Source organism: Trachurus japonicus, chromosome 19 (genome assembly GCF_045865225.1).
Source record: "Trachurus japonicus isolate A0001 chromosome 19, Traja_1.0".
Taxonomy (NCBI): domain Eukaryota; kingdom Metazoa; phylum Chordata; class Actinopteri; order Carangiformes; family Carangidae; genus Trachurus; species Trachurus japonicus.
In genome coordinates, this window is record NC_140925.1 from 17,458,388 (window position 1) to 17,480,648 (window position 22,261).

A 22,261-nucleotide genomic window follows, 5' to 3' on the forward strand; every position below is an offset into this window, starting at 1 on the left:
GTGTGCTTCTGATCTTTCTTCTTTTATGATTCTTCTTTCTGATTTACATTTCTAGCAGCCAAACCCCAGGTCAATTAAAAAATCTCCCGTTTCACTCGTTAAGGCTGAATTCAACTGTCTCGAGGCTATTAAAACACCTGTCTAAAATGTATGCCAGCACCGAATTACTGCTTGGTTATCTCAATCAGGGCCAAATACTGAAGATGTCTGCCCAATAAATATTAGTGAATATAGCTGGAATTCATCTGCATATGTTAGCACACTAATGTAGTACTGTAGAGGACAATGCAAAAACTGCTGCTGGAAATAAATGCAGTTATTATTAGGGCTTTATGGCTTTATGCTGATATTCAGATCTTGTTGCTGATTCCATCTTAGACAAACTGCCAGAGTGAACTGTGAGTTAACCTCTCTTTTAGTAAGGAAATTAGATTTGGAGGCACTTGCAGGGGTATCAGACGTTAATAACATGGAAAGCAGCATCTACTGTACAGTAACGCATGTTCCTTTACAGGTAACTGTGTAGTTCTACAAATCATACAATGTGCCACCGGCTATTTCTGTTAACTGTGACTTTTTGAACTACTTGCAACATGACAGTTGATTGGTTAATTGATCCTCAACTTTTATCCACGATGACATTTCTCAACAACTATTATAACAGCTTCATCTGGACTTGTTCATGAAATTATGATTCAACAAAGGGAAGTGGGAAGAATATATCATTTAACGTGATCAATTCTAGCTGTAAAACAGAAAGCTTCCATTGGCTGTGTAGCCACAGTACAGTTGCTAAATGGGTGAAATGGTTATTGACTTCTTATCATTACTGTGGTTAATTACTATGATTACTTTGACTCACGTTAGGTTCTATACAGCATCATTGTCCTAGACCCATGCATAGAAAGCAACATGAGTTTGTTTGGCAACAGTCAAACATAGCAGAAGCGGTAACAACACCATCCTGGAGAGTGTTCACCTTATTTCAGTCTCAATAATATACATCAATGTCACATTTAGAATTCCTGCTAATAATTTTGAGTGCAACATTTCTAACATGCCAAGTCATTATTGTCTAAAAGTCTGGTTTCATGATTGTAGCTTAATCAGACGTCTATTGGGAGCATCATAAAGTGTTTTCATTATTAAGAATTCCTCTTCAAGACACCATGGGATGCTAAGGTCTTATAAGGATTGAGAGCAATCACGTATGCATGCTGCAGCATAATCAATCCTTCAATCAGAAATTACCCCCCTGAGCTTGAAGGTTACACGTGAGGAATGAACCTCTCTTTGCTTCTCTGCCTTTAAATGCTTGAGTCCCTCCAGTTTCTGAAACAACTTAAGTATTTTTTCAACAACGGCAGCAGTTAAAGACTCTATCATCTAATCACAGCCTGTGGTTAATGAGGAAACAAGTAGGATAGAGAGTTTGATTGATAACCACGATAAAGACGGCCAAGAAATAATTGACCATCCTAACGCAGATGGCCTATTTTCCAAACTGAGCATTAACTGTTCTTCAAAGTGCATGTGAGGAAAATTCTCCCTTCATTATTGGAGCAAGAGAGACAAAGCATGTTTTCTATACGTTTCCCTCTACATACACCACTGGTTTTCCAGATACATATTAGACTAAATTGCACCCAAAGGGAGTTGATAACATTTCCCCCTCATTGTGAGCATGTTTCCAATCTCAGACCTCCTTTCTAATGGTCTGTATTCTCTTGTCAGTGCAAAATCTCCCACGAAGGAGAAGACACCTCAATCCATTTTTCCTCTTCTATCAATTCGTCTTCCCTCCGGACATCTCCTCTATTCCGTCTATTCTGCCTCAGTCTATCTAGCAGCTAATAACATTCAAAGCAATCCACTTTCTCCCACTTCATGCCGCTCTTTCAACCCTGATCGATCTCATTCGCTGATTCCTGAGTCTCTCTCTCCATCTCTCAGTGCATCTTGCTTAATCTTTCTCATCCTGCACTTCAACCATCATTTAATTCAAGCATCATCCTAAACAGTCCTCCATTTCTCATCTCTCTGAAGGTCTCTGTCAGTAATCATGGGGAAATCCCACAGTGCTGGATAATTTCATATTCAGCAGGAATTTGTCAAAAGGGAATCAAATTCTGCATTTGTTACGTAGTGATAGATAGCCAGATCCATTTAATTTAAGATATGGAGGTAAAAGGGATTCCCTTAATTTAAGATATGGAGGTAAAACGGATTTCCTCAAATCTTTTTTTAAGGAGTAGTAAAATAAGAATTATTAGCATGAAACAGTTAAACAGCAAACTCAAATCCCAGTCAATACAAAATAGGTAGTAAAGATGATAGAGAGAGTCTACAGCCGTGCTAGCAGCTCTATGAGGCTGTATTTGGGAACAGTGGTGACAGTTTGAGCTAAATGCTGACATCAGCATGCAAACATGCTCAGAAAGACAATATTATCACTGACAGAACGTGTGTGAGAGGCCTAAAATCCCACAACTTGGACACATGACTTGGATGTATAGTGCTTCAAGTTACTGTGACTGTTGCGCGTCCTCTTTGTTTTCCTTGAAGTGCCTTGAATCAGCAATTGATCCATTTTTATTTACACCACTTGTTGGCTAGCATGAGTCCACATGAGCCAACAGTGTTGCCAGATTTGTTGCCAGTTTCCTCCTGTCTTAATTTAATTCCTTTTAATATCAAAGTATTTAGTAAGAGATATTATCTTATCGTTATTTGCTGCCAAATGAGTCAGTGGTTGAAGCTTGGCAAGTTGCATGAGGCTTGCAATCCACACAATGGTCTCTCACACACAGAAGTGGCAGTCAGCCTGAGGGGGACATTTGTATTACAAACATCACAGCAAACCCACAGTTGTTTAAATATTTCACTCAGTACTGCAAATGATAACCACATGATGGAGATCACCAAAGTCAATCAAAATCATCTTCTGTGGGCTGTGAATGTAAAAAGACTTAGTGAGGACCTAACGTGGTGAACTAACAGACCAACAAGACTGACATCATCCTCTCGAGAAACTCACTGCTGCCATGGATAAAACTCCATGCATGCTTTCACTGAAGTCTTCCCCACGTGTCACGTTAGAATGAATTGATATTGGCTGCTCCACAGACAATCAAGGTTGTATTGATCCGTTCAAAAGCTTCATCTGCTCTCAGAGAACTTCATCGTCCTGAAATTGAGCTAGACTGACAACACTGCCACATTACCACATGGTGATTAAATCTTTCAATGGTAAGTTATAGCTATTAGATCTCATCTATGAAGATTTATTTCAATTATATGTAACGCATGCAACAGATCTGTGTTTTTCTATACTGTGTGTCTGGGCCTTGATGTGAGCATCCATTTGCTCCATTGATCAACATGCCATTCTTAAAACGAAGGCTTACATAACATCTACTCCAGACAGTGACTGGTGTGAAGACTTTCAAATGTCATGAGTCTGCCAAGCAGCATGGAGAAGCACCGTTTTTAACATGTAGGTAATTACTTTATGTATAATGTTGTTTTGTTTTTATTTTATTTTACTAGATTCAATGTATTACATTTTTTATCAGATTCAATCAGCGATTCTGTTTGTTTTAGAGAGGAGGAGACCTCTGTGGACAGCTCAGTTTGTGGTAAAAAACCTCCCAAACATCTGGATCAGAGGTTGAATCTACCAGAGGTTGGATTGGAAGAAACTGAACAATCGTTAGCCATTGCTCGGCGGCTCAAAGCTGTTTTGAACCGTTTGTTCTGTAGAGGAGCAGACCTCTGCCAATGACTCGGCCCTCAGTAACGACTGACGCTGAAGGAATTCTTGTCATTAGGTGTAACTATGGTGCTGAACATAACATCTCCCACAATCCCACACAACTTCATGACATCACAAAACTGCATTTTTACTTATTGCTTTGATTGAGAGACCCTTTGTTTGTTTTTGTGCTGCAGCAGAGTAAATTATTCTGGACACAGGGCAACCTACAATAGAATCAATTTAAATAGATTTTTAGAATAAGAAAGAAATCATAAAGAGGAAGTAATAAAGGCAACAAGCTAATAAGACATTCATTGTCAAAACACACCATTGCTTCTGTATCACGGAAGGCATGAATGTTGCAGCTGGTGTCAATTGTCAGCCCTGGGAGAGTTGCAATATTCGAAATTGAATACTCCTCAAAACTAATCAAATTATATGTGCGTCAAAGTTTTTTTTCCTACATCTTCATTCCAAAAGGGGCAAAAACTTAATAAAGAAACAAATACATCACACAATCCGAGATACATTAACCAATTGTTCTCCACTGCCACAACCCTGAGGGAGAGTGTCTGTGGCTTCTGAGGTACAGATCAAGGACCTATTCCTATTCTGAGTCAAGGGAAAACAGAAAGTGCTATTCATTTTCAATTTTGAAAAAACTTCCACTGAGCCTGACACAGGAATTCACCAGCGATAAGAAGCAAACTTATCAAAGCCCACAAATCCTGCACGTCTCAAGTTAAAGAGAAAGTCATGCATTACAAAACTGGTTTAGTAAAAGTAACATATACTGTGATAATTCATTTGATCAAGAATGTCATCTAAGAATCAAAAGACCAGGTTCTGCCAGTGCAACAAGATTCAGAAAGATTTTGCTCAGTTCCAAAAAAAGAATTCTTAAACAGCATGAAAGTAATTCTACATCATTACTCAACACCAGTAGGACATGTGCTGGTGCGTGTGTTGTGTTTCTATAGGGGTAGACTGCCCTATGAGCACACACAGTGTCTTGTCTTGAGAAGGTCACATAAAACTACTGAATACATTTGTATTCTAAGGATTCAGCTGGCAGCCTTCACACAGCAGAGCCGACTGCTGAGTGTGTAGACATCAGTAGAAAGTATTAGGTATAATTGAGACATAGAAAGTCACAATGTGCAAGCAATAAATGTGAAAAACAAGTGCTGAAATCCTTGATTTAAAAGTGCTAAATGGGTTAGGGACAGTTAAACTAAATGGAAGGACATGGGTGTGCCAAGTCTAATTCAAGTGGGAGAGAAATGGGAAAGGTTTCGTCAAGCTCATTTTTCAAGGGGAAATTTCAGCCCATCCTGTGAAAGTCTTCATCTTCGTCTGAAAATAACTGTATCTTTGTATGAAATAAATATTCATCCTTTCATTTTTATTTACTTATAATCGTTTATTAGGCTATTGCGAAATATAACCCAATTATTGTTTTACTTTCAATATTTCTGTCATAAAGAAAAAAGAATCAATGCATCCCTCCATCCCTCCATCCATCCATCACATAATGATAAACTCGGTTGGTGCAAACTATGTCCATAAACAAAATTGAATCCTAGTAGTTTTAATGTGGGCATGTACTGAATAAAGGACAGACAGACAGTCAGGGTAGGAAGGTCATTCAGATTCATTCTGAGAGGATATTAAGAGACACTCACTTTTTTCCCTGTCCAACATTTTCTGACCCAACCAAACTCACTCTACAGCAGACTCACCTGTGGATCGTCTAGCCATGAGCTATAGCCTTCACACTTGGGTATATAAATTGTTAACCTTGAGGTGATAAAGTTGTTCCCAACACAGGAAAGATGAACAAATGTCATGGGCAGAGCAGTTAAAGTGCAACCGCCAAGCCAAGAGAGCAGTCTCTAGAAGCTACATTCTCATTCTAATAGCCTTGAGCTCGTGCTTGTGGGGCTTTAAATTAAAGCTCAGTCTCCAGCTCTGAATACTGATTTGATCAGTGACATTCAGCCAATTTTCCAGCGGCAGAACATTAGGCCACAGGGATGGTTAAGTATGCTGTAAGAGGCAAACAGCCCGCAGCTCTCCATCTTGGGAGATAAAACATTGACTTAAAGCAGTGAGGAAAGTGATTTTGATGACACACAGACAATGTTGAAATTCATTCTGTCACTTTTGTTGGTTCTCTTTTTCTTAATGCCATGATTCAATTAATTTGATTTGCACTCAGCCATGCAAGAAAATACAGACATGCTGCTTATTCATGTAGAAATAATAAGAATATTTTATGTACAAATGCTGCAATCAGCATAGTGTGAACTCATCTGGCAAATGGCTTGAATGTAACTCCCATTCACTTCCATGTAAATCTCTAGCACTTTAACTTTTAGAGAGGATTTCCTGCAGCCAAGAGATATAATACAAAAAGCAAAGAGGGAGTAAAAGTAAAGGTAATTAGCATTCAACCTTTCACGCAAAGCCTCCAGGAGCAACAGTATCCCACAAGAGATTTGCCCTTGTGCTCTCCCATACTTTGTGCTGGTCTATACAACTCCACCATTAAAACACCCACATACATATGCATACACACAGTGTTTCTGCCTCCTATATTCCTTGTTCACCCCAGAATCTCATTCAATCAGAGTTCCTCCTCCTGCATGTCCTCACAGCCACTCAACAGTGCAATCTGACACTGACTGGTGAATTCAATCATTTTGATGCAGTGAGAGAGACTCTTGTGATGGAAAGGTGGATTGGTGGCTCGGAAATACATTTTGCTCATTTGAAATTCTAGATGCACCAAGAGAGGATGAGCAGTGTTGATAATTGAGTAAGGCCTTGTAGGTTTTCAATCTGATTCTTCCTTTAGGAAAACAAACGGACCTACTGTTCCAATTATCCTGAAACTGTACACAACAGAATATAAATATATGTTCCAAAGGTGCATGGATATCAAGGTGAACACTGTGAACCGTATTGCTTGAAAGCGAGAAAAGACCTACATAGAATCAATTTAAAATCCAAACATTTATATGCTGTTTGCATCCACGTGATCATATAGTGACAGACTGCATGCAAAACCACCACATGTCACTCTTATTAAGTATTCCTGATAGGTGCTGTCCACCCCTCAGGATACCAATGCTCATTCCCTTCACACACGACACGTATCTGGCAGCAGCACGCCAACAGAAGTAATGCCCATATGGACAAATGCCCAGACCTCTCCTCTAGCTCCTTCAAGCTCATTTACCAACCTATGTGCACTCAATGACCAGAATCACCGTAGAGCCTTTTGGATGTGCCGTGGGCTGAATTCTGTGAAAAATAACACCCTAAAAAAAATACATCCCACATGGTATAATTACATAAAATGCTGCTTGTCCCTCTCCTTCACACTAGCTTGCAAGGTTTTGTGCATAACAAATGCCATTTGTTTCATTTAAGCAGCTAGATTACGTTTATAAAAATCTCTCTGTCATCATCGGGGTGGGAGGCTTTAACCAAGGGAAGCCAGATAATGACGTGCCGTACGAATGCTCGCTGACAGGAGCGAGGGAAAGTTTCTTTTAGTGAGCAACTTTGCTTAGAATAAATTGACTGCCTTATACGGATTCCACATCCATTCTGCAATCTATCAATGAGACAGAGGAGAGTTAACTGTACTTGTACTGGCAGCCACGGGTCGCTCAGTCAATCTCCACGTTCCTTCAGAATCAACAGTCACAGTAATTGCTTTGTTTCTGGCTGAGAAAACTCTGTCACCTTTTGTTTCATTCTCAATACTTTTGATTGACATGTTTGGTTTTTTTTGCAGTGAGGGCAACAAATGTCCAATATGCATGGAGAAGATTACAGTGGTTAGTGTTAACCTGTGATTAAGCTAGTCAGGTTGCAGACATAATCAGACAAGGAGTAAGACGTCTTCTTCCTGAGAGCATGGAGCCTCTTTAAAAGAAATGGATGCTCTCCACTGACATTTAATAACACAGTTTTGTAAAACTGTGAAATTTAATTAATCCAGCACATTCCAACAGAGTGGCAGGCTGCTCTAGAGTCAGTGACCTGTTCCTGTAAAAATGAACAGAGACACGAGGAAAGAGATCATCTAACATGGTTTCACAATATGACATAAAATAATGGTTTCTTATCGAAGCTGTGAGTACTCAGTAGTGACTACGTTATTAGTTCCCATTACTAATGGGTCATATCATACTCAGCCTCTGTGATAAATCCTGCCACACGTCCGCACCCACACACACACTGTACACTCCATCAAAAAACTACTATCCAAGGAGCTGGCCTGACAATCTGGAGCCAAGCAGGGTTCACAGTCTTGCTCTCTTTGGTTCAGCGTCTTGTGTTTTGAACTAAAATAATGTGTAGCCATACATGAGGCACTAAGCAACAATTTTCAGCCAAAACAGCTAGAATCAGTCTGACAAATATCCAAATATCCACTTATTTCCTGGAGATTTCAGCCACATAACAACAAGCTCCATCACCAGATGGAGTTTGCCAAGTTGTCATCGAGTTTAGCTGTAGCAAACAAGGTTAACATACGTGACGCTTTGTTATTGTCGTCTTCTTAGTCTTGGCTAATCTGTGCATCACGTGCCACACAGCTACAACATAAATCACACATGCATAACCAGAGTGAAGGCTGCGGTATTGACTCATTTCAAACTGTGTCCTCATTTTTTTCTTGGGCTGCTTTACGAGACCTCGTGAGACTGACAGCTCATTTCACGGAAGGGAAATTATTGAATGTGTACGGTATTAGAATTTTAATGATCAATAAACACAGGGTTTTGACATCCTGCTGTCTTAGCAATTTCCCCTCCAAATGATATATATTCAACAAAGGTTTGTGTTGTGCTGTGCTGAATCTTGGGAGGGAAAGAATTCTTCTTGCAATATAATAATGTGTGTAAATGGGGTGTTTTTGAACAATGTGGATCAGTTAGGAAGGAGCTTGTTTTTGTTCTTATTATGTAGCAGAAACTTGAGAAAGTTTGTTTCTAGGCAATGTATATCATTGACAAATAGAAATTATCTCTGCTTTCTAACTACACAAAACATTCTTTTTTAAAACTTCTTTTTATTTCTGCCCCTGCCAAAGAAAAACACCTACCACACTGTGTCTGCTGCAAATTATGTTCATACACATTGGTGTTTGCATTGGCAAGCCATTTCTGAAGGAAATGTAATACTGCTTGAATTGCATTCATTGGAAACAGTTTGTTCCAGTGCAGCAGGTACTGTGACGTCCTCACACAGCAGTGAAAACTTATTAGACAATGAAAATTGTTTATACATGGGTGTAATTCGCAAAAGACAGCTGGAGACGCGTTCATAAACAGTCTACGGGGGAATTACTGATTGTGTTATAGAAAAGTGAGCCTTCAATAGAAAAAAAAATGTTTAAAATGTTCTGGATAATAACTTGAGGAAACAGTTGACTGGACTTAAATGTTGCCAATGAACGTCATTTTCTGTAACTGCTTTCTTTAACACTTTTGTCCAAGAATAAAGAGCGTCATTACCTGAAACATTTTTCACTTCTGCCAATAATCTCACAGATGCTGTGTTCTGGGACAGCATGATGCAATTTTCTGCTATGACAAAGACTGCATGGCGTGTATGCATGTGTGTCTGTGCAAGTCCATCTGTATCTGAATCTGTGTGACGCATGTGTGGGATCAGAGTGTGTGAGTTAGGGGGACAGCAGATGCAAAGCATGGGAACAGGATGGCATCTGACAAACACAGGTCACGATAACCCTACCAAGCCTCACACACACACACACACACACACACACACACTTAAACCTGATACATACACACTTTTTCTGCCACACACCTCACTCAACACACACCATTGATTTCTTGTGTGTTAAAAGTATTGTGCTGGACCTGAGCGTGACTGTCCTGCAGGGAAACGTGTATTCCATGGTTAAGGTTCAACTTGAGTGCACACTGCGTTACTGTGTGAACACACTAAGTGCAAAACAGAGAATGCAAATACTGTAGGAAGAAAAGCAAGTGAAGTGCAGTTTTGCATGAATGTGTCTTAAATTTGATCAGATGTTCATATAAATTACAGTAATTAACAAAGCATCTACTTTAACTATAAAAATCACAGTGCTGTTCAGCCACCTATGTCACAAATATGGACTCGACCAAAACCTTTCCTTCACAGCAGCTGTAGCAAATCTCTCTTGAATTCAGGGCCTGTCCTGATTTTGTGCCTATCTGTCTGTGCTGTGCTCTCTCCTGAATATTGCTTCTCTTCGCTTGACATCTTCACCTTTCACCTTCCTGACAATTTTTGTTTAAGACTAAACTACATTGAGCATATCAAGTGTGCAGTATGGAGAAGAAGTATCCAATAATCATTATTCAAAATTATCTACCAGCCCCTACCAGTGTTGGCTTGGTTCATCGTCTGAACTGTAATTAAAAAGATCCAGGACCTTCAGTCTTAAGCTGGAGCGGTCTGACAGGCATAAACACTCTCTCTCATCAGCCACACACACAACTTTGGTCTGAGAGATTCCTGAAAGGAGCTGCTCTGTTTGTGACAACATTCTGTGTCAAACTTGCTGCAGATCTCGCACAGTGACAATAAATCAGTGTAATTTGCCGATTCAATCCTGCACAAGTTTCCACACACAGCTGCCCAGGTATCATTACTGCTGTCAAATGACAGAAGCCGTTAAGGACACCTTTACAAGCACATTCTGGCTCTGTCCCTCACCAGTCACCAGTCAAACACCCGCAATGCCCATGTATTGTCTACGTTACAAGTCTTCATTCATGTGCTATCACCACGGTGTTCCTACCCGCCCAGGAAAGTTACAAAGTGCAGTTGCAGCAGTGTAACCCCGCTCAGGCTGCAGCGGCGGCACCATTCATCCAATTAACCATTTTTCTACCACTTAAATGAGTTTAGAAACATTATTTTAAGGTCGAAAAACGACATAGTGTTGCTTTAAGAGTATTCAGTTTCCCCTTCTTGACTGACTTCTGCTCAGCGTCTGTACTCAATAAGGCAATAAACAACCACAAAATTGCATAAATTGCCACCTTTCAGCAACAGCATTTAGTCTCTCTCCGTCAAAAAATCCTGTGTTGGTACAGGTTGTTGTTGTTTTTTTTGACTGCATAAACTTATGCTTCTATTTATCCAAGTTGTTAGACAAACATTTCTTTATTTACTGAAAAGCCTCAAAATGATTTAACATTTTACACTTACCACAACCCAACCTGGAAGCAGGGCAGTGTAATAATTCGACAAAAATAAAAATTAAAAAAAAGAGAAAGAAAGAGAAGTGCTTCTACTCTTGCATTCATAGATTCTGCTGAGCCCCCAGCTACTAATAACTCAGGAAGGATTATTAGGGGTGAAAACTTGGATATAATATGCAAGGAATAGTATGAGAGTTTAGTTCCTTATTAAAATAAATTACTCTAAAAGCATATCATGTCAACAACAGGCTGTAAAATTGGAAACTGTCAGTTTGTATCAATAATTCATGGTGTTCATGGAGGGCGGCTAAGCTCATCAAAAATATATCTCAGAGAGATATGCAACTAAGAAAATTAGAAAGAGGATAAGCAAACATTTGACAGAAACATTGCTCAGCTGTTGCCCGTCCACATATTCATCTTTATATGAATGTACAAAAACATCAGCATGGACTGGGATGTAATTAAAAAGCTGTTGGGACCAAAACAGAGTAAATTGAGATAAGAACAGATGGAGATTAGATTCATCCTTCCTACCATTCTGATTTTAAAGGATGTGTGGAGAATTACTCATCATTTGGCCTTACACTCACCAACTCACTTGTCTGGGTCTGTCGTTATCACCAACCTCAGATTCACCACTTTATGTTTAACTACAACTACTGTATAAACATTTCACACGTCACAGTAGATCACCGGTATTCATGAAGCTCCATACTTTTACCTGTGATAACAACTGTGAAATCAGAACTATAGTTTTCTTAATGCACAATTATATAGCGTTAAAAACTGTCTCCTGTCTCCACACCAGATAGTTGGACCAGTCCCAGCCTGGTCAGATGCGTACATGAACTGATGAAGCCTCTTGGATGAGAGGTGAAACGTCTTCCTAGACAAATAACTAAGTCCAGTTGCTTTCGATTTAACCTCCTTTGAAATACTATGACCTGGGCAAATGAGAATATGCACCGGCTTAGCGTTAAAAACAATTAAACATACTGAACCTGCTCACAAAGTTATCACCTCTTCTACTTTATTAAAAAGAGCTCATAACAGACATTAACTCATTCACTGCCAGAGTTTTGTCCCTCAGTGTACAGCCAGTGCCAGCACTTTTGAGGATTTCTACTACTTTTCAAACAGCCTCAGAATATGTTGTGCTTTGACTAAAATGACACAGAATATCTCAAATGAAAGTGAGTTCCTATTATGTTCCACGTTTAATAATCCTTGTTTGAATACAACATGATTTCTCCAAATTCAGCATTCTGGGAGGATAATTCTGAGAACAGAGACACTTTCAAGCAGAACTCTCTTTATTATTTTTTGACTATTTTTGACCTTGCGATGATTCTCTCTGTCTCTGTGTCTGTCTGACTGTCTCTCTCTCAAATTACCTAAATAGGCTAATCTGTTTTTTTTATTGGTGGGATGGTGGATCAAAGAAAAAATTTGGCTTTGCCTTTGATAAGGGACAAGATGTGTTCATGTTGAGAGAGCCAGTTTGTTTTGATATCGTGAATACCTAAGACTTTGATTACATGAAAACAAAGGGTTCAACCAGGGTTCATAGGTTTGATGAGACACTTGTTTGCTATGGTTACGTGATGGCGTGATCAGGGACTTCTGGCCATCCGTTCACGGCCAGTTTGGTCCGTTCATGGCCGGTGTACGGAGCGTAAGCCGTGGATGGCTGCTACAGTCTGCTTTCACGGCTGTGGGATAGGTTGGATGAGTTTGTTGTGGTCACGTGTAGCACTCTAGTCACGTGATGCATGTTCACATGGCTTCCTTTCATCACAGGAACACCAAAATTTGTAACACGGTGGGGAAAGGCACCCTCTAGCATAAACAGTGAAAAAAACAAAAACTCATCGAAACTCGTTTTTGGCACTGAATGAGCACTGCACCTCACACATTTTGGTCTGAAGATGTAATTGAGAATTTCATTGGCTTTAATGTGAGAAAAGCCTTGACTATAGAGAGCCTAAGCCGAAGCAGGAAGTAACAGTTGCCATGGGACCTCCATGTAAGTGAACGGGAGTCAAAGTTTTATTTTGTGATCCGACTGAATTGTGCCATGAGAAATATGACCTCTACCTATTTAAGGCCCTTTTTTTTTTCATGACAATTCAATCGGATCACGAACTTCACTTCCGCTTCCGCTTAGGTTCTCTAATCACTTTGGACAGAGTTTGCACCTCCTCTCCATTTATCTGTCCCAGCAATAATTTGTGTTATATTTTTCAATTAGATCACAGGCACAGCAGAATAATGTGAAATGTTCATAGTGACAAACTTATCATCCAACCACAGAGAGCACCTCAGCTGTATGGAGCATTTTGGGGTTCTTTCAGCTCCTTGTTTTGATTTTATGGCCTGTAACTTAACTGTTGTGCTTCAGTCGCACTGCTCTCAGCAGGCACACAGTTTAAGCAACAAAAAAAAAGGTTGTTGCATATGTGCAAAGGATTGATTTGAAAATAAAAATAAAAATCTAACTCACCCCAGCTGCAAAGCCTAAACTTCCATCCAAGATGCGTTTCTAAAAGAGGAAGACAAGAGGACAGTTTGTGTGCAATTCAGTCAAATCGATATCTTCAAACCCTGACAGTGTAGCATCTAACCTTTCAGTGAACCACTTACTGTTGACTTAACAGGCAAAAAACGAGACATGTCCGGAGAGACAGAGGTTCAGAGATAACAAAAAGGCACAACCTGTCAGCAAAACTATCCTGTAAGTAGAGGGGAATGAAGGGACATAGTGGACACTCTCTGTGTTACTGGAAGTCCTCAGCTCATGGCATCAGCAGCTGAATGGGTTAGTGTTGACATTATGTTATGCTAAAATAAATAAAATATTATTTCTATGTATGTTGTTTTAGTCTGGGAAATTATTATTTCATCATTGTTGTATATACACTGTAATTAGATTTATTACATGAAGAACATCCAAATTTAAATAGCTGACAAGTTGTGGCACTGGCTTGTCTGTATTATAGGAGACTATACATAGTCTTATAGTAGGCTTATAAGTCATAGGCTTATAAGCTTAAAGCTTGGAATAAGAAAAATGCTTTCTGTTCTTAATGAACAGTTCAAAACCAGAATCAAGTGATCAAGCGTAATGAAGTGGAATTTACAAATCCAAAAAAGCAAATGAATGCTACTCTTAAACGCATATTTAAAAAAAGGTTTTGAAATAGCACAACACTCCATAAAATAACGTTAAATTTCCTTTACAGTACTTCTGAATTTGAAAACATGAGAATATTATACAGCTTTAAAGGTGCTTGTTGAATGATTGTATTATACAACGCCAGACTCGCTACAGTTTTTTTAATGAGAAGCCAAACTAAGTAGTTGTTGTCTTGGTGATATACACTACGACAATAATATATTTTGGTGGTATCAATTTTATCGTTAAACTTTCTGTCTCAAGATGTTAAGGGTTTGCTGGAGCTCAGGTGTTACCTGTCGGCTGGAGAAGACAAAAACCAGTGCAGCTCCCGCGGCGGTCAGACCCCAGGTGAACAGAGTCCCCAGCAGGGCCTGAGTTACAGGGCTGTAGCCTTCAAGCATGGCCCCAGAGCTGGACACACAGCACACATACACACAGTTATCCCTTGGCTTTCACATTTCAATAGAAGGCTGTGAGAGCTGGAGGAAACCCGCATGGGTGGATTCTAATCTCCCAGCAGCTACCCCTACTAGCTACTCTACTACTTACCCTTATGAGCCTAAAGTAAATATTGTCTCTACGCTGAAGTCGGCATTCACAATAAATGTGATATGAGAAATCAACATAACAGCAACACCTTGTCTTTGATTCTTGTGTATAGGCAAGAATCTCAAGTGAACAAACAACAGATAGGAAGACAGGAAATATTCTTTAGATGATTCATCTTAAATCAACATTGTGTCTTCATACCCTCACATTACTGGTCTGGCACACACCCACAATGTTTGTTTCAGCACAAGTAAATGGGCGTCAAATCCTGTTTGCTCAGGATTTTAACACCCTGAAGTTTTCTATTTGCATCTGTGTAGACAATCCTGTTGGTCTGTGAAACACTTTTTTAAGTGCCACTTCATGAATGATAATTACAGATAAGTATAATTTACAGTGAAGTGGTCCCTGTGATCATAACTGCCTGTCACCGGATGGCATACTGTGTGTAACAATAGCCATCTAGCTAACCCATCCCATGAACTATGTCTACCCAAAGTTTGCCAACAAGCACCATAACAGTTATACCCAACCATGTAAACAAGTCCAAAGAACTCCTATATAACATTGCATCATTAAAACAAAGTTGCATGGTGTCCCTTTAAAGTAGCTTTGACTGACAGTTTTGAATGATTAGGCTATATCTAGTGGAATTATTTACTACAGAAAGCTGAGGGAACAGCTTTCATGTATCATGACATTACATTTTCATGAGCGCATAAATAAATGAATGAAAAAATAACATGCAATGGGAATATTTACCACAGTCAATATGATACACTGACAACTGACAACTTCATAGCCTACATGTTGCTTACTGATAGGCTACTGATATCCATCTTATGAATGTTAAGTTAAATGTTTTCCATACCATAAATAACGTGAGTGTCTGTAGCATTGGTGCTGCTACAAAAGCTAAGCTATGCCTGCTTATACTAAATTGCACATACAATACTCCCTCTACATAACATAGCCTACATTATTATGCATACATTATATTCTCTACTAAGTTACTGTGTAAAACTGTTACCTCAACACCAGTGTTTAGCTTTTAGTTTTGTATTTTTATTATTATTAGGCTACACTGTTGCTCTTTAATTGTCTTCCTATTTCTACTGCTTGGTTTTATAGCCTCTATCTGGTAGCCTACTTATGTGAACAACAAAGAAAGAATTTCATTGTCAGGGAAACGTGTTTCCTACTGTGCAAATGACAATAAACACTTTGAATCATGAATCTAAAGTGCAGCTATGTGTCTAAACATGTGAACTGCTTTCATAAGGCGTCATTAGCACTGCACTGGGTAGTATAACGACTCTCCATGTAACTGAGTCCTACACGTAGCCTACACAGGTAAATGACGTGATTAACCTAAATGAGAAACAGCCGGTGACATTTAAATGTCTGTTCTTCGCTTGTGTTGTAACGTTAACGAAACTACATTATATTTATATCATTCCGGAGCTGTTTGCGATAATATCAGACACCATGCATTGACTCGGCTCTTAATTTTAACCACAAGCTTAGGTGAACGGTATTTTTAAAGCTTTAGTTGACGGTTTAGTGCTACTCACTTGTTTCCACTGCTGCCTGGACTCCTCTGTATTTACTTCCTACTTCCCGGTCCACGTGTCTATGACAACATAAGCCCCGCCTCTCCTCGCAGTCTATTGGTCCATCTCTGTGACACTTTTGACAGCAGCAGTAGTGGAGGAGAACATTCATTCATAAAAATATCGCTGTGTGTGTGTGTGTGTGTGTGTGTGTGTGTGTGTGGGAGGGGGGGGGGGGGGGGGTTTCATTGTTTTATTTACTTTCATTTTCTTTTCTTTTTTTTCATGTATTCGTCTATTTGTAATGGGACTCTGCATATCCATGCATACACATTCATGCATTCATATCCATAGAACATAATTTAGGCTATATATTTGTTGTAAATAGATTTAGCTCTGGAGCTAATTTCCATCTTTCCACAAATAAAATCACAGTAAAACAAAAACAAAACAAATACCAAGCATAAATACATTACCTGACACAATGTTTGCATCAGTAGGAAGGAACAAAAAGTGGTGAAATATTAAAATGCATTTATCAGACAGTAGCCTAAATGTCGTAAGAAGCTACAGTATTGTCAAACTGCATGGAGTAAAGTGCCTACTGTTGTGAATAAAAGAAATGTTCACAGAGCTGGCTTGCTGGCCCAGGGATCAAACCCACAAGCTTCTTCCTGTGAGGTGACAGCACTACCCACTGCTCCACAGCTTGCCGAAATGCTGAATGATTTTCCAACAAGTGTTGCCAACCTACAGTAATATGATGCAAGTCAGAGGGAAAACTACAGACAAGAGACAGCTGCAAAGCCCATCAACATGTAGATGTTCCAAACCTATGACCACTCAGTAATCATTCTTTCATAAATATGAGCAGTCAGTACTTAAGGGTTGCAGCATACCATCTCAATCCTTCATTTTGATCAACTACACATCTCTTGGATTTTGGGATTGCATCTTGCAGGTTGTGATGCTGCCACACTAAAAGGAATTTGTCCACACACTAAACACTTGCACGCACAACTGCAGCAAGTGCTGCTAGAGTAGGACTCTCCAGGACCACATTTCATCATGACACACACAGACTGTGAGGCTGAAGGCACTGTAGCTTCATTTATCAGCAAGTTATGGGAGTTGAAAGGCTCTATTATGTGATTGAATAAAAGAAATAGTCTCTCAGGTTCATTATTCAGCCAGCAGTAATTATAAATCATGTAAAATGTCGAAATTGGAGATAAAAAATAAAAAAAACTAATTTGTAATTTCATGCTGGGCCTCAAGTACCTTATTCCACTGTTTTCACTCCTTCAATTCTGCTTGAGTGTTTTCATTAATGTCACTTTTTACTTTTTACTGAAACTCCACTTAACTGACAATTGATATTGGACTACTTTATGGATAAAGGTTTCACAGAAACAAAACATAATGATCTTATAAAATATTTTGCATTGTTCCAACAACTTCCCCCAAAACCCCAATCAGCAACAACAGTAAAGTGCCACTTGATGATTAATAATGTTCAGAATCAGAATCAGAAATACTTTATTTATCCGCCATGAGAAATTGTCACATAACTCTGCTCTATTTCACTTTTATAAACATAGTTAAAATACACAGGCTACATTACAGTATGTAGCACAGTGATCATATGGTACATTTACTTTTACACTTTTGTCACTTGTTCAACTATCTAAAAAAGTAAGTGAGAGAGTCACTTGTGGGGTTTTTCATAGTATTACTGGTTTAAACCAAGTAAATCCATACTTCTCTGCCACTGTTGCACATGTGTGCAGTTTCCAGGATTGCTGCTGTCATTCACCTCTTGGCAGTAATTCCTTGGCATGTTGACCTTTGACCTATGGACTGATCATCAGGCACGTTGCTCAGTTTCAAATGTTTCCTGTTTTCTTAATCTTGGAATTTTCGGATGGCGCAACTGAACTCATTTGCCACACATCTGATTGTGATTGTGATCTATATTTATAGCGGTTCAGTCAACATCTGTCACCACTACACTATGATAAATATTTGTAGCTATTTTAGTGTATCATTCCATATCAGTGACTCAGACAAATAAGAGAACGCTGCTGGAGGCCAAGATAATAGATTTCTTCTGTTTAATCTTCGCACTTCCAAGTATGCTGAAAGCATTTGTTGCAGCGTGTCATTTCATGTCACGTCTTTTACTGAAAATGCCCTGTGTTGTAACAGTTCCGTCAGAGTTCCAACAACATTGCGTGGTTGTCTTTTACTGGAATGATTACTGTTCCATGCAAGTTACAGATGCTCTCCATTTCATCTGGGGCTATTTAGCAGCCCTGGCAGCATAGCTCTATGGATGCCAATGTTGAACTGATAATTTGCAATAGCCTTCAGTAGTGAAATACAGTATCTCAAAAGCCATTTGGAAGAATTTCCACGAAATGTTGTGTAGACGTTCATAATCCTCAGAGGATGAATCCTACAGGCTTTAGTGACCCCCTGAAATTATTTGACAAACTACTGGGTGGGTTGCTGTTCATGCTTCTACAAATAATAGTATTAAGGGTTCCCAGAGGATGAATCATTGTCCTCTAACTCTTTGTCTTGGCCCTCAAGCAAACTGGCATCAAACCTTTTATAGACGTATGGTTCCCATGCAGTTAATTTATCTTTTCTTTGGTGATCCTCTGACTTTACATCTGTGAATGATGTGATGTAAAAATGATCAACACACTTTGGGCTTTGAAAGAATGGCAAGAATTGTGCTTAAATATGGATGATATAGCAGTGCACATTGACAAAAATGGAATTGTGCTCAGTTGTAAACACAGTAAGGGCCAGCCAAAAATAGTTGTGTAAAGATTAGAAATAGATGAATTTATGAGAAACGTCCAACAAGCACCTCATTGGACGTATACTGGCCCCTCAAGACTTGGGTGGGTTTACAGTTACGTTTTGAGCCAAAAAGACAGGCACTCTGGGAGTTTAAGTATTTGAAACATTACGCATTTTGTTTCCACAGAATGTTGATTGATTGTGTTTTCCACCGAATCCCTTTTTCAAAATCACACCAGATGGCCTCACGTTCTTCAAACTCTGGTCACCGAGCCGCTCCACTGGACTGGACCTGCTGGGATTTGAAAGACAAAACTCAGGAACTCCACAGCACTGGATATGTTATGAAACCAGTGGGCGATTTATGCCACTATCATATCTGGTGCAAGTTGTTTAAATTGTGTCCTCTCAACTTTCACTGTGGGAAACTGTAGATGATCATCAGGAGAGACATTTAAGTCCAATATTAAGAGTTTCTCATAAAGCACTTTTCCAGCTGGCACAGGATGTAGGAAACAAATTTCATATGGATGTCAAACTTGATCGTTGACTAATCAACATTGTGGCATCAGACGTGGGGTTTTGTGAATGATTAGAATGTCAGTAGTATTTTATGCTGGGTTTTTGCGTTAGATGTCCTGGCATTCAGTTTTGGTCACCTGATAACACAACTTACATTCAACCAAATACTGTACCAACATAAAACAACATTTGTGGCCAATCAGTCTTCATTGACACCAGACAATGGAAAACACCCTGAGGAGTCATGCTCAGCGGTCGGTTGTTATCCGTTATACGACTAAAGGCCAAGTCACAATCAGTAATTACTGTATATATTTATGGAAACATAATATCCAGAGCCACAGCCAGATTTACATTAATACTAAAATGAACAACAAACACAAGAAGAAGAATTTATACTTCTATTTTGGTCAAGCACTGTATCAGTCAACATCCACTGATTTCCATTTCAAAGATGAACACTTGAAGGGTGAGTTCTTGGCATTCGTAAAAACCGGCTTGTGACACTAAATGCAGAATATCTCAGATCTTCATTTCATTCTTCCCTTTGAAAAGATAAACTGGTCCATCACCTCTTTTCAAATGGATTTCTGTCTTTGCTTGACCGTGGCTCAAGAAAGGAGCCCATCACTCTTTGATTCTGAGGAACTGACATCAAATACTGATGTTTACCTCTGATGTGATAGATCACTGCTGTTTTATGCTAATACGAACTTCAAAACACAGGTGTTGGAAATATCCCAAATAGACATTATGCTGAATATTTTTCAGCAGATTTGCATGATAACAACAACAAAGATAATATACACTAAACAGCAGAGGCCATTGAACATTTTCCACTCTACGCGCATTATTTCATAATAAATGTTACAATTAAAAACCATCATTGAACCTAATTGCATATGCCATCATGGACATTAAAAAACACTACTACTGAAGCTTTTACACTACGTTCGAGCAGATTATATTACTGTATGTTAATGAAATACAGATGCAGTTAAGATTATTGTTCTCCACAAACGTGACGATTATTAACAAAAGAAGCATTCATTATTCTACATTTGTGGGAAGTGAGAATTATATTACTCATGAGTGACACTGGGTTCAAAGAGAGTGCTGCTGGGAAACAAAGTGAAGATGAGAGGGAGAAAAAAAAAAGCTGACAACCACAAACAATAAACAACATAATAAGAAAAGTCCAGACTTCCCCTCTGGAATTTGTCTCACTTCTAAGTATGCAGAAAGAATTTGCTGCAGCATGCTATTTCAAATGTAATGTCTTTTACTGAAAATGCCCTCTTATGAAACACTTTTGTCAAAGCTACAATAACACTGCGTGATTCACTTTTGCTGAAATAATTATATTATTCCATATAAGCTGCAGATGGCCTCCTGCATTTCATCTGGGGCTTTTAAACAGCCCTTGTAGCACGGCTCTATGGATACCGATGCTGTCAGCGACGTTTCGACACTGAAATATCAGAAACCATATGGACAGATTACCACTGGCTTTAGTTATTTCCCTGAAATAACGTGACAACTATTTGATCTATTGCTGTTAATACTTCTTCAGAATATTTTAGGTCCCCAGGGGACAAATCCAAGCAACGCTGGCTTGTCCTCTGACTCTTTGCCCCACAGACGGATCAAAGAACCAAACTTTCTATGGACGTTTATTGTTGCCAAGTGATGTATTTTATCCTAGGTGATCCTCTGACTTTTCATCTGTAACATCTGAAAATGGGGACAACAAACAAAGCAAGAAATGAAAGCTGCTAAAATACTATATTCTAGTGCTGCTCTATAGTCAAAAAGTCTCACATTGAATACATTCATCATGTTGCCAGATGTTTGCACTCACAGGGAGAGACAAAATAGTTTAAGAATAGCTTCAGAGATAAATGGGAAAGGTGTAAGTTATTCCACCATCCAACAAGTGCTTCTGTTGGAGCGTACTGGCCCCTGAGGAGCTGTCTGCTTTAAGATTATGTATTGAGTAGGTAGTCATCATCTCTGATTTATCCAGTCTTTACAAAGCAAGAATAATCTTCTTCTCATCAAAAGGGAGCAGATTGAAAGTATAAAGCTTTTCTTGTGACCCCCGCAATGTGCAAAAGGGATCGGAGAAAGCAACGTCCTTGGTAAAATAACACCTGAGAACAGAAGATTTCTTTAAAGCCTCTTTTTTTCTGAGAAAAACAGCGGAGAGCAGCCCTTGGCCTTGAGTTTACTGACATGCATTGGATTCCACATGGTTTCTTCTTTCGCTGCAGACGGCTCTGAAGCACGTGGACGTGGATGCCAGCATGTCTTTCTGAACACTGCAGTGAAATACTGCCTGTGAAACACAAAGCTGTCAGACGTCTCTAAATTTAGCACCGCAAAACAAAGTGTTCCCAGTGATGTTTTTTTTTTTAGTTTTTTTTTAACGTAGGGGCTGAGGTGGAGGTGGGCTACGTGAATCAAGTGCCACTCTCTAGGGGAGAGTTAAACCACGAGCTAATCAGGAGTTAAGGACTACAAAGGCATTTTTTTTCACTTAAATGGAACCAGTTAAAAGCAGACTGGTGGTATGTGAGGAAACCTGATGGGCTCTCACATAAGGTGTTAAGAGTCTTTTAAATGAGATAAAATTGCAGGACGG

The 22,261-nt window shown here is 39.2% G+C and overlaps 1 protein-coding gene across 2 annotated transcripts in view; it reads right to left on the minus strand.

Annotated features, from left to right (window-relative positions):
* The window catches only part of slc39a11 (solute carrier family 39, member 11), a 123,385-nt gene extending 107,055 nt beyond the window's left edge, over nt 1–16,330 (minus strand). For both annotated transcript variants that reach the window (XM_085761112.1, XM_085761111.1), the window contains exons 1-3: nt 16,303–16,330; nt 14,473–14,590; nt 13,505–13,543 (exon numbers count right to left, since the gene is read on the minus strand). In XM_085761112.1, coding sequence (XP_085617238.1) covers nt 13,505–13,543; nt 14,473–14,580 — 147 coding nt within the window. In that variant the 5' untranslated portion in view covers nt 14,581–14,590; nt 16,303–16,330. The remainder of the gene's footprint in view (nt 1–13,504; nt 13,544–14,472; nt 14,591–16,302) is intronic.
* Between the last annotated feature and the right edge of the window lie 5,931 nt (nt 16,331–22,261).